This window comes from Hipposideros armiger, unplaced genomic scaffold, assembly GCF_001890085.2.
Source record: "Hipposideros armiger isolate ML-2016 unplaced genomic scaffold, ASM189008v1 scaffold_195, whole genome shotgun sequence".
Lineage (NCBI taxonomy): Eukaryota > Metazoa > Chordata > Mammalia > Chiroptera > Hipposideridae > Hipposideros > Hipposideros armiger.
Window position 1 is genome coordinate 2010966 of NW_017731545.1, and position 21511 is coordinate 2032476.

Here is a 21511-nt window from a genome sequence, read left to right on the forward strand (position 1 = left end):
AGCTGTGTGAATCCAATGAGCCAACAGCCTTGGTTTCAGTATCCATACAAGGAGGTGGCTGGAGTGAGGGTAGAGATTTGTGCCTCGGGTGAACCAGATACACAGGGATGAAGTGTACATGACCGTAGCTTTTTATTTATTTATTTTTAAAATTTTTATTGGGGAATTGAGGGAAGGGGAACAGATAAGTTGCTGTCCTTTTGTTCTTCAGTCTAGTTGTGGAGGACGTTGCTTCACTGGCCCAAGTTGGCACCATCATTGCACTCTTCCCAGGCGAGGCAGATCAGTTGCCGGTTTCTGGATGGCCGCTCACTGTGGCTGCTGGCTACACACAGTAGCCCATGGCAACCCACTGCAGCAGTGGCTGCAGCCTGTGCCATCGCCGGCGACTCCCGGCAGCCCAGCTCCAGGTTGAGCTGTTGTTCAGCATCTTAGCTGTAGAGGGCAGTGTCACTGGCCCTCATATGTGGGATCCGAACCGGGATCCTCTGGCGTCCCAAGCCAGCTCTTAACCAACGCGCCACTCAGCTGGCCCATGACCGTAGCTTTTTGATTTGAAAAATGAAATGCAATTAAAATCATTTCCATTTATAGAAGGAAGAGCAAATGATAATGGTTGTTCTTGACATAAACTATTTAATAAATCAAAGTGGCCTCAATTTAGTTGATACACACACACACACAAAAGTGTAACACTAGCTCACATGGGTACAGAAGTGAACAAATATAAAGGTCTGAGTCTTAGTGCTGAGAGATACTCTCTAGTGCAGCAAACATAAAAACTCCAGCCCTTTTGCTGGAGTACTCCGATAATTTTACACTGGCCGGAGTGTACCTTCAGGGTACTAATGTTTTTTGTTTTTTTAAAAAATTCTGGCACTTAGCAAAAGCCAAGAAAGGCCAAGGAGAGCATTGTTTGTAGCAATGGTCCTTTTGGAACAATTGGAAGTTAGATTCTTTTTGGACTTCTGCTCAAGGTCTTGCATGATTTGGCCTAAGATTTGATGAATATTTTTAAAGATGACTGGAATCACTTCAAGAAGTATGATGATTGGAACACCCCCCTGCCCATCTTTTTTTTTTTCTTCTTATAAATAAGACAATAAACTGCTTCATGAGACTTTCATTACAATAGCCTTTGAAATTCAAATGACTATTTCCAGATCTAAAAAGAATCCATACATTATCCTGGGGGGAATACGGGCCCATCTATAAAGCAGAATCGTTAGAAGGGGCAGGATACTACACTGAGCAGTTGTAGTCGAGCCAGCTGCTACTCAGGGAGTGTTCACTGACGTTCCTTCTACTCCAGGGTGCACATATGGGACAGTAGTCAGGGCTGCCCAAAATATCACAATGGAGCTGGATCAAGCCCTCGACCCAAATCTATCTGCAAGTCAGAATCATGGGGGGTGGCGGTGTTAAAAAAATACCAATTCGGAGATTCTACCTAGACCCGGTGGACAAGAATCAAGGTGGGGGAAGGTGCAGGACTGTGCACCGCAGGGCTGGGAAACTCTGCTTCTCGGCAACAAAACTCTAAAGCTCTGTCAAGTTTCATTCTACGAGGAACCAAGTATTAAAAGCACAACATACCTTCAAGCAAGCTCTTGCTACCAGTCAAAAGCTAAAAACAAAACAAAACAAAACAAAAAACCCAAAAAAGAAAACAACAAATTGATTCAGGCTCTACTTGGTAATCAAGAAGACACTCGGACCCTTTTTGAGGTCACTAAAATTTCTCGTAAGTAATAGGTACTCAACAAAATATTTGTTAAATGGACAAATGAATGATTTTTAGAGAGCTCAGCTGACCAATGTCCTGATAGCTCACAGCTGTCCAGAGTGCAGGAGTTGTCCAGGATGCTGGCAGAGGCCATCTGGCCAGGCTGTCAGTATGTGATGGTTGAAGTCTTAAAGGCTGGGCCATCAAACACGACTTAAGTCACACCAAAAGGAGGCTGTTATCAAACTTGTCTATCACTATTCACAAAAGACAAACCCTCAAAGTCGGTCTCTTGCTCATCAGGACCTGGGACTCCAGACCTCTGGAAGGGTGGCTCGTGCAGAGGGCTGTCCTGAAAAGACAGGAGCCTTGATACAAACTGTGGGCCTTGATACAAACTGCAGATCTCAACCCAGTTGTTTAATCATGAAGAGGAGATGGACTAAATACATGAGATCAATGATGCTTGGACTCAAATCCTTGTGTGAGTGGATCTTAGCATTTCATGTTATGAACTGAGAGGTCAATTTTTCATAATCACATTTGTAAACTTTCCTGGATTGGTACTGGCTACCATTTTGGATAAATATTTAGGCTTTGGTTTAATAAAAGAGCTTTTGAACAACTTTGGTAAAAATGCAAACTATTTTTTGTTTAGATGCCAGGATCAACTTTATTTTCCCACAAAGTGTAATGAAAACAAAAGAAACATACGGCACATAAATGCTGTGTTTTTACTTTATTAAATCATCACAGTAAGTCAGAATTAAAGAGAAAAAGAGGGTAAACCGGAGAGCCAAGTGGCGGTCATCTGTGGAACTGTGTGCTTTTCCGGGCGTGGCATGTCTTCGCTGAGTGTGTCCTGCCACAACACACATACCTGCAAAGGTGAGTTATACATAAAGGTCTATGCCACCTAGGCTTAAACCCAGATGTGGAGCATTAGAAAAATTAAATAAAAGATAGCAAAATAAAAATCAAATGACACATTGTAACTTAATTTACCATATTTATCAAATTTTTACCTTATTTACATGTGCTAAATATTGTAGACCTGAAAACATTCACTTAATGTGTACATCATACATAGATATTGAGTGCAACTAAAACAATGGTTGTTTATGTTGAATTTCCCTTAAGAAGCGGACATTCCCCTTCAATAGACATAACGGTAGCAAAGTTAGACATTACAGTAGGTTTTAAAGGACCCCTCAAACGTCCAGATGATACAAATGTAATAGAGACTAAAGCGCAGGTGGTTGCACCTGAGGAAGATCAGGAAGACATGATTTGCACTGTCTGTGGATCCATGTGACCTTGTTTGTAAGGCTAAGGGTCCAATCAGTCAGTCCTTCTCACAACGTCAAGGATTAAACCCCGCCCCTTCCCTGTAGCTCTTAGGAACTGCAGTCTTAACTGCATGAAGACACTGACAGTCACCCAAGCTAAATTTACTTCTACTTATGGTTTTACTATTTTTTTAAAAGTCATAATTTTGTGGCATTACTATTTTTTTTTAAATACAAAAACCTATTCAGTGAGACTACAGAACATCAGCGTGCAGAGAAGTGAGGGAACTGGTCCGGTCCTGCCTGGAAGCCAGCAAGTCTTATCCATTTTGGGCCAATTAGGGCCACTTTTGTTTACAGATAGCTGACCTACTAATGTGACGAGTCAGCACTGTGACTCAGGTGGGTCTCACCGGATGAGTGACCCTCTGCAATTTTGCTGAAAGGCATTTATTACAAAAGCACAATATTTGCTTTTCTACGTGAACAGCAAAAAAAAAAAAAAAGACTCCATCGTTTCAATTTTCCACCCCAAATAACAAAAATGATTCAAGCCCATGTGATTCCAAGCCAACCTGTTTACCAGATTCCCTATTACCCCATTCCAAATTTCCAAACCAAAGCTGATACTGAGAATAGTGGTTTCGGGAAAAGCTCCAGTCACAAAATTGCTGGCTATAATCTGGGGTCACAGAGTTGTTTAAGTCATTAGGGATGACAGGAGGGTCTAGTTACTTGCCAACTGAATTTCTCACTGCAGGGTCAGGACTGGTTCTTGGTGGTAAAATGGAATCATGGAGCAGAAGTCCAGTGAGTTCATTACGACTTCCAAGTCCTGACATTTCTACTAAATCCAAGGGTTCTGCATCGGGGGTTTCTAGAGTCTAAAGATGAAATGTTCTCCTAGAAGCTACTTCCCGTCAGAGCCTCCATGGGATCTGGAGCCCAGGAACATGCAATGCCTTTCCCTGCAAGGATGAGGTCTGGGGACTGTGCAAATATGAAAAAGCAACTCAGCACCAGTCTTGAGTCTGAGTGACGGGGCCAAACCGTGCTGACCAGAAAGCCCAAGTCATTAAAAAAGTGTGTGTGGGGGAAGGGAAACAAAACTCCTAACATTTGCTGATAGAACAGAAGATGCTGTGACTTCCCGCCACCCTTTATATTGCCATTTAAGCTCCAATGAGTGAACAAATCCCCATTTACAGAACAGCCTGAAATGACTACGGCTATGTCTTCTAATTCGGAACGTCCCTCATGTCTTACATGCAGAGTGCTCAAGCTGCTTCTCAACTGGTGGGCCTGGGCCCCCCCTGCAATCTCCTATAAAGCAAAATCACCAGTTCTCTCCAGAATTAGAAGGTCCATTCTTCTAATAGGAAAGACGTTCTCAATCCTTTCTCACTTGTCTCAGAAGGGAGTCTGGCTCCTGGGTCTGCCCGTTTCTCTTCAAAGGTCAGGTACCAGACAAACCATCCTGATGGCTGACAGAAAGAACTGACTGGTCAGTGGAAACGACCACTCTGACAGAGGGCTCACTGGAAAGGCGACCAAAGCAGGCTGAGGGTAACACAGGTAGGTGCAGAGCTGACGGCAACCTTCCTCGTGGCTGGGGCCTCAGCACCCCCCACACGCCCCGCCCCCCCAACCCCCCAACACACACACCCGGTTCTGAGCCAGGGGCTTACTGTGGACCTGTGGGTGTGACACGACCTTGTAAGACAAAGACTGCAGTGGGTGATGAGGCAAAGCTCCAGATCTGAGACAGGCCCAGGGCCTAGGTGAGAAGGCGGGGTCTTCCCCAAAGATTGACTTCTCTGTCTCTGACACCCACAGACCCCCAGCAAGGGTGCTGGGCAAGTGCTGGCAGAAGGTGGAGCTTTTCACTCCACTCCCCCAGCATTGTTTAAACAGGCTCACCATGCCTCCCTCAGAGCCAAGTGAGTGAACAGTGCGATCGAATCCTTGCTTGGAGTCTGTCACCCTAAAGCTCTGTGACGGGAACTATTTCTAAGGTCCTGCCATGGTCCTCTCTGGGCAGCGGGCAGGAGAGCACAATTGCAGGGCAAAGCTTGTGGAGGCAGATGGACATCGCAGGGGTGCCTGTCTCAGTCTAGAACCTGAGCTGGCATGTGCCTTGGTGTTGATGTGGCACTGTGCTGAGCGGGGTCTTGGAAGCTTCCTGACCTCAACAGCTTTCACAGGGACAGGACCCTGCATTTCTAGAAACATCTGAGTGTCCTGTGATAGAAGCAACATTGTCATGACCTGAAGGATCTCCAAGAAAGTCAGGAAAACCTGTCCCTAGATAGCCGGCATCAGGCACCATGTGGAAAAACACTCAGCAACTGAGGTAAAACTTCTCTTGAGCAAAAGACCCTAGGGAAAGCCAATTTCCATGATGATGAAATTTTTGAGTAAACCATAAATCCTAAAATAAGAATGAGCAAAATCAATGCAGAGAAAATTCCTCAAACAATTTGACAGTTGTTTTGCTGGCCCCTCTGTGAATCATGCTTGGGTTTCTCAATGAGAGGAAACAATCTGGGGTACAGAAACCAGCCACTCTGCGCCCCTTCCCTGAAAGCCCGTAATCGTCTCTGGCTGTCTCTGCCTGAAGCAGCCAAACCAATGCTCACGTGAGAGTGCGTTTGTCTCTGGTCATTGACATTTTCTTTTCTTCTTATGAAGCCCAAGGTTTGTGAGATTTCAGGGCAAGACGACACCGCCTAGTTTGAAAGTCCAATTTGCAACATTCCGGTGGGATTTGTCTTTACTTCAGAAGTCTGTTAAACAGGAAGACTTGCTGAGGACAACAGCAGAGCAGCAACGTTTCCGAAGTCTCTGGGTTTGGAAGTTCGAGGTGGGGGGGGGGGACTGTGGGAGTCTCAACCGTCTCCTCTTGCCAAAAGGCACCATGAGGTAGGCACTCAGGCTGGCGGCCAGGGCCCTGCAAAGGAAACAGAGACAGGCCGAGTCATGGCGCCAAGAGAGGCCTTCCTGGGCACGGATATAAGGAGGGTTTGTGGCACTCAGAAGAAATGGAACCACGTTCCCAGGAGGGAGGTTTGATGACCTCCATGTGCTGTGAGCGTGGGGATGTTTGCTGAATGAATCAACAAATGCATGTCTGTTCTCCCAGTCTTTGCTCTGGACTTTTCTGCAGCATAAAAAAAACCATGAATCTTTCTGCAATTATCTCAGCCATACTGGCCAACCCGTAAGTAAAGAATGAAGAGAATGGTATCTCATTACAGTAAAGGGAGGAGCAGCCAAGGAAGCAGCGTTGTCCAGAGTCAATGATAAAGCAAATGAAACTTCGTGTGCAGCTTTGTGGCTCCGTCAGCATTATTATTTACATGTATTTATTAATATTTTACATCAGTTACTACTTGATTATTCCCCAAAGGGCCTGAGACGCGAGGTCAGGACTGAATTGCTTGTCTGAATGAATCCAGAGGAGCATACTGCCATTTAGCACTGGAGGGAAAAGGAATAAACCTGAAGCCTGCGTGACGGCACGGCTCCTTCCCCAGTGTGCGGGAGCGTGCTCAGAGGGACACAGGAACGCCTGCTGCAATACCCGGTCTCTGTTGCCGGAGGAGTCTGGCCTCCCCTGGGCAGTTCTGCGAGTGAGAGGATCATTTCATCACCCTTCTCCCCCTCAAAATCTATTTTTAAATCCTGTTGTATTACACCCCAGGCTTCCAGAACAAACCTCAAAAGCAAGCTTTCTATACTCCTTTCAACAGGCTTCAATTCCAGGGGTTTGGCCTTTGAAATTTTTATTATTATTGGCATTTGAAATTAATTTATGTAAGGTAACTTATTCACAGACAGCATCTTTTTTCATTTTATGATCTTATTTTATTGTTTCTAGGAAAAGCCTCTGAAACCAATACTTGCAAACATGCATGGATCTGAGGAGACAACCTTCCCAGTGTGTCCTGAGACTCAGCACTTTAAGACACCCTCACAGGGTCTTTTTCCTCCCTTCTGCTCCCAGGGAGGCTGGGCACAGAGAGGAAACGTCTTGGGCCTCTCTCCTATTTTCATCTTTAAAAACAGGCTGCTTTTGAGGAAGGCAGCACAGCTATGCTGTCATCCACGACAGAGATGGTACTGGTAACAGGCATCTCTCTGTCCCCTTGTAGCCAGTGTTGGGCACTAGCATTTAATCCGGGGGGGGGGGACAAACCTGATTTAATCCCAGATAATACTCCATTTTGAAATACCTTCACTTCAAATTGCCTAAAATCACATTATTAACTAGGAACCAACCCACCCACTATTGTAATCAGATCAACTGGAGAAGCAAGCAGAAAAAAAAAAAAGCAAGTGAATAAAAGAAAGCGATGCTCAAAGACAGGATATTAAGTAAAGGGAAAATATTTAGCCCCTCCCCATCCACCCAGGGGCAAGGAGGGCCGCAGGGGGGGTGCGCTTCCCATTCCTGCAGCTGTGTGGGGCAGCAGGTGAACAGAGAGATGCCAACTCCGGCGAGCTGCATGGAGCTCTGTGGCACAGCAGCCTCTGTGTGTCTGAAAGCAACGGCCCCAACCACCAGGGGCAAAGCGCGGGACACCCTCAAGCCAGAGCCTGTACTGCAGTGCCCCTGCATTCCTCTAGTCCCCAACTTTCCACGGGCACGTGTCAGCCTGTGATGGCTCCCGCTGTGCCCACCGCACCCCATGATTGACGGGGAGGCAGCAGCTGCGGAATGAGCAGGCAGGCCACAAAGAAGACAATTCCATGTGCTTGGCCTCTTCCTCCTGCTGGAGGCTGGGGGTCTGCTCAAAGGACACCTGAGCCCCGCTTCACCGCTTGTGTGGCCGGAGCAGGAAGACTCACATGGTCCCAGCAGTCCCAGCGAGTCAAGACTTTTGCATGAAGTCTCCATCGCTGGAGGGGATTGCACTGCCCTCCCTGCTCTGCCTAGACCGGCATGTGCACCCAGGCTTTGGGGATCCTGTTGCCTGTGGGAGCTGACGGGAGTGAGCATGGTTTGGGCGAGTTATGGGACTGGCCAAGGCTTAGCTGAGGGGAAAAGAAAGGGCAGCTGGGTTGGAGGGGCAGCGCGCTGTGCTCGTGGCTGCTCGTCTGGCCTGCAGGTACAAGCCCATGCCTGGTGCTGTTTCGAATAAACCAAAAAAATCTAGATCTGAACATCCCACTTCCACGTGTACAGTGCCTGGTGTCTGTGCCACGCATCCCACTGTGGGTGATACTGTTAATAAATGACAGCTTGCTCACTGACACTCTCCATATCTTCATCAGCAATCACCCGGCCTCCCTTCCACTGGTGAGCCCATGAGTCGGTACAGCCCAGGCCACCCCCGGAGAGTTTTTGGCCAGCACTGAATCCATGGATGTGGCTGCTGTCCATCAGTGCACACAGGGAAGGGCCTGGATCCCAGACCAGGGCAGAAAGCAGAGGCTCTCGAGGGTCTCACCTGCCATGGCTGGACTGCCCTCTGGGTCCTAAACCTCGAGACCCTCAGGTTCTCTGCCCTCCGTGCTCCCCAAGCTTTTGTGTGCTCTTCCTTCCCAGCTGTTCCATTCAGCAGCCCCCTGGATAACCCGCCCTTCTCACGCTGAGGCCAGGAGGCCCCATTAAGGCAAGCGGTCAAAGGCTGGCCCAGCACGTGCCACGTCTTATCGGCGCCTCTCACGATCTCACTCCTCCTGTCTTGGGCAACAAAAAAGGGGGAGGCTCTAGGTCCACGGGCTCCTCGCATCCCTGAACACAAAAGGGCAGCTACAAAGACATTTTCCAGGACGGCAGGTGTTGGTATCGGATTCCGCCCAGGGTGAGCCGGGCAGAAGAAAGGCGAGGCTGGGTTTCCCCGGGTAGCACAGACATGCAGGGGCAGGAGTGTGGGCAGGGCCCCTCAGGAGGGAGGGTGGGAGCAGCAGGAACTCGAGAGTGTATTTCAGCAAGGTGTTAGCCGTGGAAGGAGGCCTGTTAGTGAATTTACACACCCCTCCCCAAGAGCAAGGCTGGGCAAACCCGCTGGAGTGTCAGTCTTACCTTGCTCAAATATTGCAATGAGACCTTTACGTATTTTAATCTAAAGAGAAAGAACATAAAATTAAATGAATACAGCCCAGCATACCCACAGCCCAACTTGACAGTGAACACAGTGCTAACAATACATTTATTCCCGGGCTAGCCTGAGTGTTGTCGAAGTCTTAGAGATCATTATGAACTGAAAACTCACTTAAAATTCGACATGGCAGGACAGAATTCTAGTTGCTGTCACATTTATAAATGTGGAATGAAGGAGTCATTAGCAATCCTAGAATGTACAAAGCAGATGCTACTGGGAGCCCTATAGACACTGGGCAGCAGTGATCACTGTATCCTTTTTCTTGGTGCCCAATATTTCCTGGCTGATTTGCTCTAAAATATAGTCAAAGATAAGAGTTTTCAAGATAAGTATTTGGAATTCAATGGATGACATGAAAAAAATAATTGATACCCTCTAAGTGTGCAAGTTTACATGTCTGTAAGTTTCATTTTACATGTTTCAGTTGTTCACAGTTGTGTTAATTCAGTACTAGTGTTACCTGTGATGTGACAAGTCCCCAGGGAGGAAGCACATGGCATGCTGTGCAGAGGGTGGCTTCGGAAGGAGACTGCAGGGCTGAAATCAGACCACATGCTCACCCTCACTCACAGAGCAGTAGGATCTCAGCAGTCACACTGAACCCAAGAGAGGACCTGAGCTTTTCTGTACTTCATGACAGGTTTTCTCAGTCACCTCATCCTATCTGCTATGTGGATTATCTGTAGCAAATGCAGCCTCTTTCTGCATCCAGCAATCGCTCCTCACCCCAAACTCTCGTAATGCTCCTGAAATCAGGGTCACTGGACCACTATCAAATTTGGACAAAGGACATGAATCAGTGATACATACTGTTGTCTGCATTGCCACAGTTGTAAACTGTGTCTTCTGACCCCGTCTGCCAAGTGTGGCACAGTGACCAGGGCCAGTCTCTAAGACGGTGGTTCAGAATGCCATCAGAAGGACCACTGATATACTTTTTGGTGGGGTTCTCTGAAGAAATGTGGACATTTATGAAGCTGTATTTTCTAATCTACTGATAAAACTTCATTGCCCCCACCAAAAAAATCATTTGGGGTTGGGGATTTCAGGATAAATAACTGGTCATGGATGACCCAGTAGCATTCTCTGTTTTACTTGTTTTCCAACCAGTTAACTGCTCTGTCTCACCACGCTGATTGCGCTCTAGGGGCACAAGAAGTTCCTGGGCGGTGTTGATTACAGGTAACAGATTAGAATGTCTTCCATGGGTCCTCTAGATAATGTGAGCTTCTGGATCTCCTGTGTCCCCTTAATGTGCTGTGCTGTGGGGCCCGTTTCCTCTTATGGAAGATGCAAACATAGAACCTCTCTTCACGGATCTTCCTTAAGTTGAAGCAGTTCACCTTGTCAAGGCACCACGCATGGACCCTCTCCAGTGTGAGCAAAGGGGGTCTTCATGAAGGGGCTTCTTGGTCACTTTCCCCTACAGCCCCCTCAGCCCTGGTTATGCTGGACATACAAGCACCCGATTGGTAGAAACCAAGAAAACAGATGGCGCAGCTAACAATGGAGGCTTGTTTGTAATTGCTGATGAGGACTGGTGTGTGCCGCTCCCCAGTGCGTCCCCAGATGCAGCATGGTGTGGTGTGCTGGACCAAACAGAATGTCTCAATAACTGCCAATCCATGGTAAGTTAAGGAGATGCAAAGGCAGAGACAGTTGGGGGCTGCCTTAATTATTCCATGGGGCTCAAATGTCACTTGCCCTTGACACACAGGCAGTGCTACTATAGGGCGAGGGCCTGTACTTGGAACAGAGGAGTCGGCTGTCAGCTTCCTGATACATCCCTGGGGGTAAGTGTGAGGTACCACTGACCTGAGCAGGCTTGGAAGGCACCAGAAGAGAGCACTGTGCTTGGATATGAAGGACGGAAAGAGAATAGAAGGAGTGTGACGCTTGGGGGTGTGGATAAGAGACACAAAGCATAATTATTTCCTCCTTTCATCACCGGACATCTGATATGTGCCAGGTGCGGTTCTCGGCTCTGGCTTATAGCAGAGAAGAAAGCAGGAGAAGCCCCTGCCTCTGGGGGCCGTGGCGGAGGAACCACCGCATGCATTCTAATGGGCAACGTCATCCCTGTTGGGCAAAAGTATCTTGCTCTTTATGTGCATAAAACCCAGAAATAAGTATGGTAAATAAATAAACAAACAGTATTTCTGTGGTGTTTTGAGGAAGGGGGCAAATTAGGAAATAAAAATGTCTCAGAAGCTTCCATGGTGGAGCAATAATAAAAAAAAAAAACATTGAGAGACACTGGATTATAGAGTTGATATGTGTCTTAAATTCAAAGATTTTCTTACAGGTAGAGGTGCTGAGAATCGGGGGTTGGCCCTGCTCACATCTAAGAGCAGATGCGTGAGACCCCGCTGGGGAGAGCGCTGCAAATATAGCTCAGATGCCAGCGGGCCAGTCGGGGGCTTGGACACAGAGCGGGAGCCTAGGGAATCCAGAGGCCACTTTTAGAGAAAGATGTCTTACTTCTTTGGGCCTGTGCGACTTCTCTGATACTCTGGATATCAACAAGGATTTAAACAAACAGAGGAAACAATAGTCTTGGTTGGAGACTTGCTGTGTTCCATACAACTCTGCCTAGTGAAGGCTTTTCAAGAACTGCTGGGCCTTTCTGTGGCACGTTTTCTCTGGCTGTCCTCACTGGGATAGTAAAAGAGCAAGGATTTGAACTGAGCTTCTTATCTCCGAGGAAAGGCTGCCATCCAGTACTGCCACCTGGGATAACTCTGGGCAGGGTCAGACAAGAAAAGTGGCTGCCTCTCCATGGGTTCTTGTTACTGAACAGTCAGTGTGGAAAATGATTAACTGGTTCAAGATAATTAGGGAAGGGAATGATTTTTGAGAGCTGGCATGAATGAGGGAGAAAAACAGTGGACCAGGAGTCCGGCTTTAGGCAGTGCTAAATATCCTCCCAGCAGGCAGCCAGGCAGAGCAGGAGATCAGAGAGCTGTTGGGGCTATTCAGCCCCCTTGGAATGGCTCTGAAGAAGGGAACAGATGCAGCCATGGATAGGGTAAGCCTACACACTCAACTCAACACTGGCAACCCAAGGGCAATGGGAATTAGCCAGCCTAATTAACATTTCCAAATGGCCCAAGGATGGCTTCCAGTATTTCCAACCCAGCAGCAGTGGCTGTGTCCTGGCCCTGGCCCTGGCTCTGGGCTTGGCTTCCTCTTTTTGGTCGTTGGTCTTGCCCATCAACTTTGGTTCTGAAGCAGAAAGCAAGGACAGCTGGCCCCAAAGGCGGCAGGCACAGAGAGGGTGCGTTGTGCCTGCACGTGCACAAGTACCTGTGTGAGGACCAAGCAAGCGGGTGGAACAGTCATGAAAAAGCTTTCCTAACATTCTTTTCTTCCTCTTCCACAACTGTAATGTGCTCTTATACATATATGGTTACATTTAAGTAAATTATAAATTTAAAATTTATATCTTGGTGTCAACTTTCTCATTAGGCCATCCTGGAGAAAGAGGTTTTCAGACCCTCTCGCTATCTCAAGGAACATGAACACCAAGATCTCATTATATCTTAGCCATAGCAGGGGCTGTTCATTTTGCCAGGTTGAATTCACATCTCAAAACGGAAAAACACTACAGAAATGTTTATAGCAGCAATATTCATAGTAGCTAAAAAAATGAAAACAGCCCACATGTTCATCAACTGATGAATGAACAACCAAAATGTGGTCTACCCTTACAATGGACTATTATTTGGCAATAAAAGAAGTGAAATACTGATACAGGCTACAACATGGCTGAACCTTGAGAACATCCTAAGTGAAAGTCAATCACCATTTGATTGTATGATTCCATTTTCACGTAATGTCCAGAATGGGCAGATCCACAGAGACAGAAAGTAGGCTAGTGGTTGCTTAGGCCTGGGGGTGGGGTAGGAGGAATGGTAATTGACTACTAATGGGTTTAGGTTTTTGTTTTTTTAGGAGGGATAAAAATGTTCTAAAATTAGTATGCGGTGATGATTATACAACCTTGTGAATACACTAAAAACATTGAATTGTATACTTTAAATGGATGAATTGTATGGTATGTGAATTATATCTCAATTGTGCTGTTTTTAAAAGGGGAAAAACAGAATAGAAGGTAGTCTGGGCAGCTACTACCTTTTCCAAAAGTGACACAACAGAAGTGGCTCCGAGTTCTAAGGGAAAATAAAATCCCCCAGAGCACCCAGGGAGGCAGGGGGATGGGGCAGCTATGAAGTTTAGCAGATATCACCAGCAACTCTCCCCCGAGCCACACTACAAACTTAACCATCCTCAAAGCAAAGAAAATGGGACCACCCCTCAGGCGACACAATACCCTTCCTTCAAGGTCATCTCTCAGGTTTATTCTAGTCATCTGTTTATAAAAATTCAGGGGTGGCCTTGGGCGGTGGTGAGATAACAGTGTGATTTTACCCAGTACACACTGGGATTTTGTGTGCAGTGCAGGAGTATATATTAAGTTCCTTAATAATCAATAGCTCAAGAAAATGTTAGCAGGTAAGTTTGCAGGGACTTGTGGGAGGACATGAGTTCTAGGTATTATTTAGTCTGAGGAGTCTGAGGAAACATTAAAGAAGCAGTGGAACTCTCTGGTACTTTCACTGATAAAAGCTGTCCCGTTGTCTTCAGACATTCAAGAAGGCATGCTGGTCCATAATTAAGATATTTTCCATGTGTGAATTCTTCCTGTGGTGCCCCATTTGCATTCCGAAGTAGGAAATATTAATACCTGATTAACTTGCAGTCAAGTTTTTCAGTTATCTGTGCCAAAGTGGGCGTGCATTTGCCATATATCATATAAAACAGTCCTTTGTGCCTTTGGGGAGGAACATTTTGCTTTTGCCACAAAAGGGCTCCTCCTCTCCTCCCCACTGTTCTGTGGGTATGTTCCCCACAAGCAGGGCTCCTTTCAGGTTGGGGGGCAATGAGTCCTGTTTGGGAGAATTAACTTAAGCACTTGAGCCTTGGCCTTGACATGACCAGCCACCTGACAATGAAAAAACCCAACCCTCCTCAGTTCAAAATTGCCACAGGTAAATCTTGCTCCACTGAGGGCGGACTGTGGGGAGAGGGTGCAGTAAGTTACAAATCTCCACACATATACAAAGAGCTATTGCTATTCATATTGTTCTAAAGACCCTTTTTATAAGTGAAACAACGCCAAAGAATCTCACCCTCATATCCTAGCTCTTCTGGATAATTATGAGTCATTTTAAGTCTCTTCAAGCATGCTCATGGGTTCAAGACCACCAAGTTCTGGTGTGAGTCTGGTGGGCCTTCAGGGATGGGGGATATGTGACTGCCCTTCTTCTTTTCACCTTTTTCCTTCCACCACGCAAACCTCCCTCTACAAAGAGCTGGTGTGACTGTGCTCCGTTTACCTGTGCAGTCCAGGTCAGGGGCTACACTGTGACACTGGGGTGAGGGGCATCACTGGGCCTCTCTATGCTCAGGGAGAGCATCTCTAGAATCACCTCAACGTTCACTCATTACTCAAACATGCCTGCTGTGTGCCAGGCGACAGAATACATGGGGGAATACAATATTCACTAACTAGTCTTCCTCCCACCCCCTCCTATGGTATGTCCTCCCCATAGAAGCTACTGTGATCTTTTTAAACAAGAATTGTACCATGCCACTCTACTGCTTAGTACCCTCCAAAGCGGGCCATTTCACTAGATTAACAGCCAAGGTCATCCCCTCAGCCCACTCTAATCGTCCTCACCCCCTTGCTCACTCTGCCCTAACCACGCTGGACTCCTCACTGTTCTTAGAAAGCTCCTGCCTCAGGGCCTTTGCGCTTGCTGTTCCCTCTGCCTGGAATGCCCCTCTGCCCCAATTCTAAATGGCTCACTCCCTCACCGCCTTCAAGTCTTTTTTCAAATGTCCCCTTCTCAGTGAGGTCTTCCCTGACCCTCTATTTAAAGTGCACCCCACTTCAGTGTTCTCTTTCTCAGTAGCACTCCTGGTCCACCCGTTACCTTCTTCTTAGCACCCCTCAATATTCCAAGTATTTACGGAATTAATGTCTGAAGACCCTGAACCTCGTGGGGTTTATTTGATGATCTGAGGAGTGAAGCTGCAATTCCCATCTACTTAACTTGTAGTAAAGGTATCTGTGTGTCCCAGGACCCAAGTTAGACCTGAGTTTTAAGATCTAAATATTGCCTCTGGCAGTCACCAGCTCTAAGTAATTTGGATAAAGGGCAGAGTCAGCCTCATAGCCCATGGAGTACCATTTATGGCTTACTCCTTTCTTCTCTGTATTGATCCCTTTTCTCTGGGACTCTTGCCCCTGATGCTCTTGGATCAGCTAACATCCCCTGGTCAGGAGCCTGGCCTCAGCGAGCACACACCCAGATGTCACAGAAGGCTCTAGCATTAACCGGAGTCAAGCTGTTTCTCTAGCTACTTCTTGGAGCCCTAGGGATGCAGCTAAGGAGCAGGGTTTCCCTAACTACCACGCAGGGGCTCTGGGATACGGCCGGCTGCAGGGTCTGCCCAAACATACTTCAGCGGTGAATGCAAGGCAGCCTGTGCCTCTTGGTTCTGCCTGAGATTAGGGCTGGGGGAGTGGAACCTCCCAGTGAGTCCTGGAAGACACGCAGTGGCTTTCCTCCCTGTCGGGCAATCTCACAGATCTGACCATCTGGCTCACGAGAGATGCTGGGTGATCCTGGATTCCTCGCGGTAAAGGCTGAGCTCTGTGGGCAGGCGAGAAGGACCTGGCATGGGGTGGAGGTAGGTGGAATGTGTCCTCATGCATCTGGGATTTTACTCTCATATTCTTGAAGTGTTCAACATCTAGGGTTCTACCTATTTTTTCTCAGCAGTCTTTACAGTGATGCTACTAGGTTTCTTGCGGGCTGAGAAACGAATTTTGGCTCTGTTAATGCTGTAAATACTTTAGGTTTTTTTTTGTTTGTTTGTTTGTTTTTACAAACTTGACTGGAATGTTTCCTATTTTTAAGAGATTTTTTTCAGCCTTTTGAGGGAATTAACAGCTAATGGGAAAAAAGGAACCAGCTTTTCTTTTTATTATGCTGTTTAGGGGTTTATTTCCTGGTTATCACCAATTATCCTTCTAGAAAAGGAGAGTATAAAATTTTCTTTCTGTTTTCCTGTCAGCAGACTGAAATGCTAGTGAGAGGCTCCATTTGGTCTCTGCTTTGGGTTGCTTGCTGCTAAACAGAAAATCAAGCAAAGCCATCGAGTCTTCTAGGAACCAACCCTAATGGCTGAGGTTGTACATGTTTCTCGAACTAGAACCAGAGGGCACGAGGGACACAGGCATGGTTCACAAGGTGCGTCAGAAGTTCTAGGCTCTTCTGAAACAAATTCTCAAGGTTATTTCAAATAAACTTTAATTAAGAGTCATTTCCAAAAATTGTCTCAGAAAAATTTTTGGTACTTGCCGGCCATCTCTTGGCAACTGCTGAAGTGTCCCCAGAGCTGGAGCCGTAATTAGCAGTTAGGCAGGGAGGAAGATGCCACTTGCACTTAAAACCCTGCAAATGCTCAAAAACCAGAACTAACCTAATGCAGCATTTCACAGAAAAAGCAGTATCTTGACGTTCTTGCAAAGGAACAAATTAAATGTAATGTCAATACTTTAGAATGAATAATCTCGGGTCCCTTCTTTTCTGGGAACCTGTGAATACTCCCAAGCCCTGCACCTGCCCCAGGGCAGGAGTGTCCCCACACTGGCTCAGAAAGGAGTCCATTGTTCCTCTCTGCTTTTCCTACATATATTAGCCTGTATCTTATTCTTCTTGTCCAGGGCCTTCCAATTCTCAGACGTCTCAATTTTTAGCCAGTGTGAGAAAGTTAAAAATTGACTGACAAGATGCTTAGTAGAATATCTAACAGTATCAGGCAAGTTTTCATTCTTTCCCAGGCTTACAAGGCAGAAGGTATGGCCCACCTCAGGGAAACCTCAACTCAACTGCAAACCATGGGCTGACTGTATTTTTTTTTTTTTTACTATGTCTATTTGACATGTAGTTATAGTTTGGGGCTAACTAATCTGAGCTTATTAATATTGGCCATTTTTGGTGGTTCATGAGTATCTATCTGCTTTTCCCTAACAAGACTTTAAGCTCCAGAGGGCAGGCAAAACAGAGTACAAGGTCTCCAGAGCCCTTTATGTTCCCTTAAAATGCCCAGCACAGTCCTACTTGGTGCAGCTGCCAAGGGAAGGGAGGAGAGAGCAGGGAAGGGGACTAAGGGGGAGGGCCAATTCAGAGATGGTAACATTTGACAAGGAGCACCACAGTTTTCCACCAGATCCCATGGAACAAATGTGTGCCTTATCCCTTTCTTTCCTCTTCCAGAGATGACAGTGAGGAGAGTAAAAGTTTTAAGAGGAAAAGGGATGCATAAGCACAAGGCAAAATGTGGTGTTAAACAGAGCAATTGAGAATTCTCTTTAAAACCTTCAATAACATTTGTGAAAACATCCTGAATCAAGTGTCAGTTATTCAAAGTGCACTATCCAGTCTGTGGATTAACCAGGCTCCCCCCGCCTTTTTCCACAGTGGTTTTGGCCATATTGCTTATCACTGGCCCCCTTTCACTAAGAGACCAGGAAGGGAAGGGGAGAGATGGATCACAACTACAGGTGTTTGTTCTGCATCTTGCATCAGGTCCAACACATATCTGTGGTCTGGAGACACACTTGTACCACTTAAAGCAATAGGCTGACTCCTTTCTGTCTGCATTTCTAATTTACTCCTGTTGCATACTTGTATGCTATGAGAAATTATATGCATCATTCTCTAAAGAATTTACAGCCCATTATAGATAAAAGAAACATACATGCACAAGACAAAGACCTACATATGCTAAGAAAAATCAAGATATAAGTCATGATGAGTGAGATGGCACTAGTATGAGGACCGAAACATTACAAAGATACCTTGATTTAAGATAGTGGTTCTCAGTCCTGCCTGCATATTAAAATGCCCTCAGGAGTCTTGAAACAAAAGTCCCGAGGGCCAGACCGCAGCCCAGACCAGGCAATCCAAATGTCTGGTGGAGGCATGTAGCGTCCACATTCCTAATGGCTTTGCAGGCGACCCAGCACCAAACTGTTTATTGATGGAATTATGGATGGTTAAAAAATTCCCATGGATGCTTTTTTTTGTATTTTCAAGGATAATACATTTTAAGTTTTTAAAAAGATGTCATATGCACAGGGGGTCACAGCTGAGCCAGTTATGTGGGAAGGAAGACTTGGGCTGGGGCGGGGAAGGGTTACGGGGGTGGAAGGAACATGCATGTGGGTAGTTGTTTGCAGGACATGTGGCTGCCTTGCTCAGCCACAGACAAACTGAGGGTGCAGAGTGGGGCGGCCCTGAGTTCCTGAAGAGGCAGTGCCACAAGAGAGCTTGTGTTTAAGGGTAACTTCTGGATTATCTGAATGGAGTTCTGAGCTTTAGTCCTGGTCTTTAACTGATATTAATAAGAAGCCAGCAGCCGTGGCTCTGATTTATGGGACTGTCCCACGGGGTGGGCACTGGGACAGCATTTTCATAGGTTATGGCCCTGGCTTGCACCTCCCCTTCTAGGAGACAGGCTGCTGGGCAGGCAGGGGTGAATTCCAGGGTGAGAGGGGAAATAAGGAAGCACATGTTCACCATAGAAGATAGAAGGAAGACAGGCGGAAAGAGGTAGAGGGTGGTACATGACAAGCGAAGAAAAAGGCGTACAGGCAGGATAGGTGAGAATGAGAGCACAGCTAGTATCAGCTGAGGGCTCTCTACGGACCAGGCACTGTTTTCAATCTGTTTTTACACAGATTAACTTACTGAATTCTTGGGAATGCCCTTTGAGGAAGGTACCCTTGCTAGTCTATTTTACAGAATTGGACTCTGAGCCGCAAAGTGACAGGTAACTTGGCTGAGGCCACGTGCTGGAGCATGGGAGATAACGGCTGTCTGGCTGCAGAGCCCAACCCCCTCACGCAAACATGTTCTTCCTCTGTGGGGCCTTCAAGGCGGCTGCGGGAGCTGGCTCTAGGTGGAAGGTTCTGGCCAGTGTTGAGCAAGGCAGGAAAGGAAAAGAGTGGAATGTGAGTAAGACTGGAGTGACTGTCTATGAGAAAGGAGAGCAAGGGAAGGCAAGCCTGTGCTTAAGTAGCGAGGGGGCAAAGTGCGCAAACCCTGGCAAAGGGACATGAAGGGTCAAAGGCTTGCTGATGGATGGCTATTGCCATCTGCCTTTACTCCAGGGTTCAGCAGTGGAGTGTGGGCACATGGGCTCTGGGTCCAGGTCCTGGCTGTGTTCCTAGCACCCCCAGAACATTAGAAACCCCTCTAGGCCATGGGATGGCCTTCCTGAACCTCGGAGCCTGAACTACCAGGGGCATGTGGAAGCCTGCGGTGCAAGTCTGTGGGCTCAGTGATGTTGCATATATTCTGGGCTTCGGTCCCCTCTTCTGTTCAATGTGGTTGGTTAGAAGAGGAAATAAGAGGACTCTGTCAAAGGTTTTACAGTCACAACTACTAGGTAACCCTACAGACTATCATAATCACAAATGTGTGCGCAGGCCAATGAATTTATAAACTGTCACTCTGATAGGAATAACCAGTCACCACAACCGCACATATTGCGTTCTGGTAATCTACCTTCTGCTGGCTGCGTTTCCAGTAATGTCACTCAAACTTCATCCTTATCTCATGAAGGCTTACTGAAGAAAAGCAATGAGGAAGAACAATGCTTTCTTCAGCAGGATCTGTTTGAGAAAACATTGAGACAGCATGTGCTTCTCCCCATTCAGAGAGGCTACATGGTTTGTTTAGATTGAAGAATTCTTATCATTGGCTGGTTAGGAACTTTGTGACCAATGTCACTGATATCCAGTGTTTGGTGACAGCTTACCAAGTAGAGAAAATTGGTAACCATCTGTGTCTTGGATGATGTCACTAACATCTGCATTGACTCTACTTTGGGAAAAAAAGAGAGTGTGGATTAAGGGGTGAAGGCTGCGTTGGCCCTGCTGCCAGTTTGCCCATGCCCTTTGTTGTCCCTTAATGGTTTGATGTGAAGGGGTTAGACTTGATATCTCCTGAAGTCCCTTCTAGCTCTACGTTCTAAGATATTCTTTGCTGGTTTAGCAAACTTATGAGGAAGGTGAATACATAAAAAGTGCTATCAATCAAAACCTTATTAAGACCACTTTAACCAGGTTGAAGGCAGAGACAGAGACATTGAGAGAGTGGGAAGGGAAAGGGAGGAGGAGAGGGAGGGGGAGGGGGAAAGAAAGAGGAGGAGAGAGGGAGAGAGGGAGGTAGAAATGATGGGAGAAAGAGGGAAAGGAGAGGAGAGGAGAGGAGAGGAGAGGAGAGGGAGAGAGGGAGGGAGAGAGAGAGAGAGAGAGAGAGAGAGAGAGAGAGAGAGAGAGAGAGAGACTGAATAGGAATCTGTCACATGACTACCCCCAATGAATAGGAAAAATCTTTCATCTTTTGGGGGGTTTAGAGTTCAGTTTTATCTTGTGCTGTTTCTGGGGATCAATTTGATTGCTAACTGCCTAGCGAAATGTCCAGGTTGGAATCTGTGTGCAAAATGACAAGCCTGCAGTATCCTGGCACATGTAACTACTGTGTATGGTTCAGAGGTCTTAGCAAGCAAAAGCTAGGTGTAGCTTTACTCCTCTAGGCAAAGGCTGGTGAGTTATAAAAGTAGTTTGCATTAGCATGTACATACTTCAGTTTGGGACCAATGTGTAACACATCTATAGTCTTATAAGGAGATTGTATTGGTCACTAGATAGACCCATTGACACCAGGCAGAGTTTTCTGATAGTTTTTGTGAACTTAATATGATTTTGCTGTAGAAAAAAATTACAAGTCTTTTCGGTAGGTGAGTGTAATAAAAGTTTCCAAGAGGACACCCGTGCAATTCTTGAGCATGAAAGATGAAAATTTGAAGCTTTGTACAAAAGCAGCAGTGGTAGCAGCATCCTGAGACCAACTCAGACTAATCTGGTTTAAGCTCCAAATATGACCTACACATTAAAAGTGGCAGAATCCGATGGCGGCTAGTGAGGAATTTTCTTCCACTTGTTCTAAATCCTGGAGCCTTTACAATCTCATCTATCATGAGGGAGGAAGTGTTTCTGACCATATCTTGGAGAAATCACATGTGTTTATGTAGGGCTAACGAATAAACAAAGATTTGTGCTCCCTCTACTGGCTCCCTATAGCAATATTAAAGTAGACAGGAACAAAAACAGTGTTGGCATCTTCAGCAAATACAGTTACTTCTTGTATGTGGAGAGGAACCACCCATTTAACTTGGTCTTAGACATTCTTTGAGAAAAATCCATCCTTATCAACATCTGACTAAGGTATTTGGAAATTCTT

General features: G+C 46.4%; 1 protein-coding gene across 7 annotated transcripts in view; it reads right to left on the reverse strand.

Annotated features, from left to right (window-relative positions):
- Window positions 1-3208: 3208 nt before the first annotated feature.
- RALGAPA2 (Ral GTPase activating protein catalytic subunit alpha 2) overlaps window positions 3209-21511 on the reverse strand; it is a 367104-nt gene continuing 348801 nt past the window's right edge. For 2 of the 7 annotated variants that reach the window (XM_019653128.1, XM_019653124.1), the window contains 2 exons: window positions 9047-9086; window positions 3209-5965 (listed from right to left, as the gene is read on the reverse strand). In XM_019653128.1, the coding sequence (XP_019508673.1) occupies window positions 9082-9086 (5 nt within the window). In that variant the 3' untranslated portion in view covers window positions 3209-5965; window positions 9047-9081. The other 5 variants (XM_019653122.1, XM_019653123.1, XR_002125215.1 and 2 more) reach the window with 4 other exon arrangements.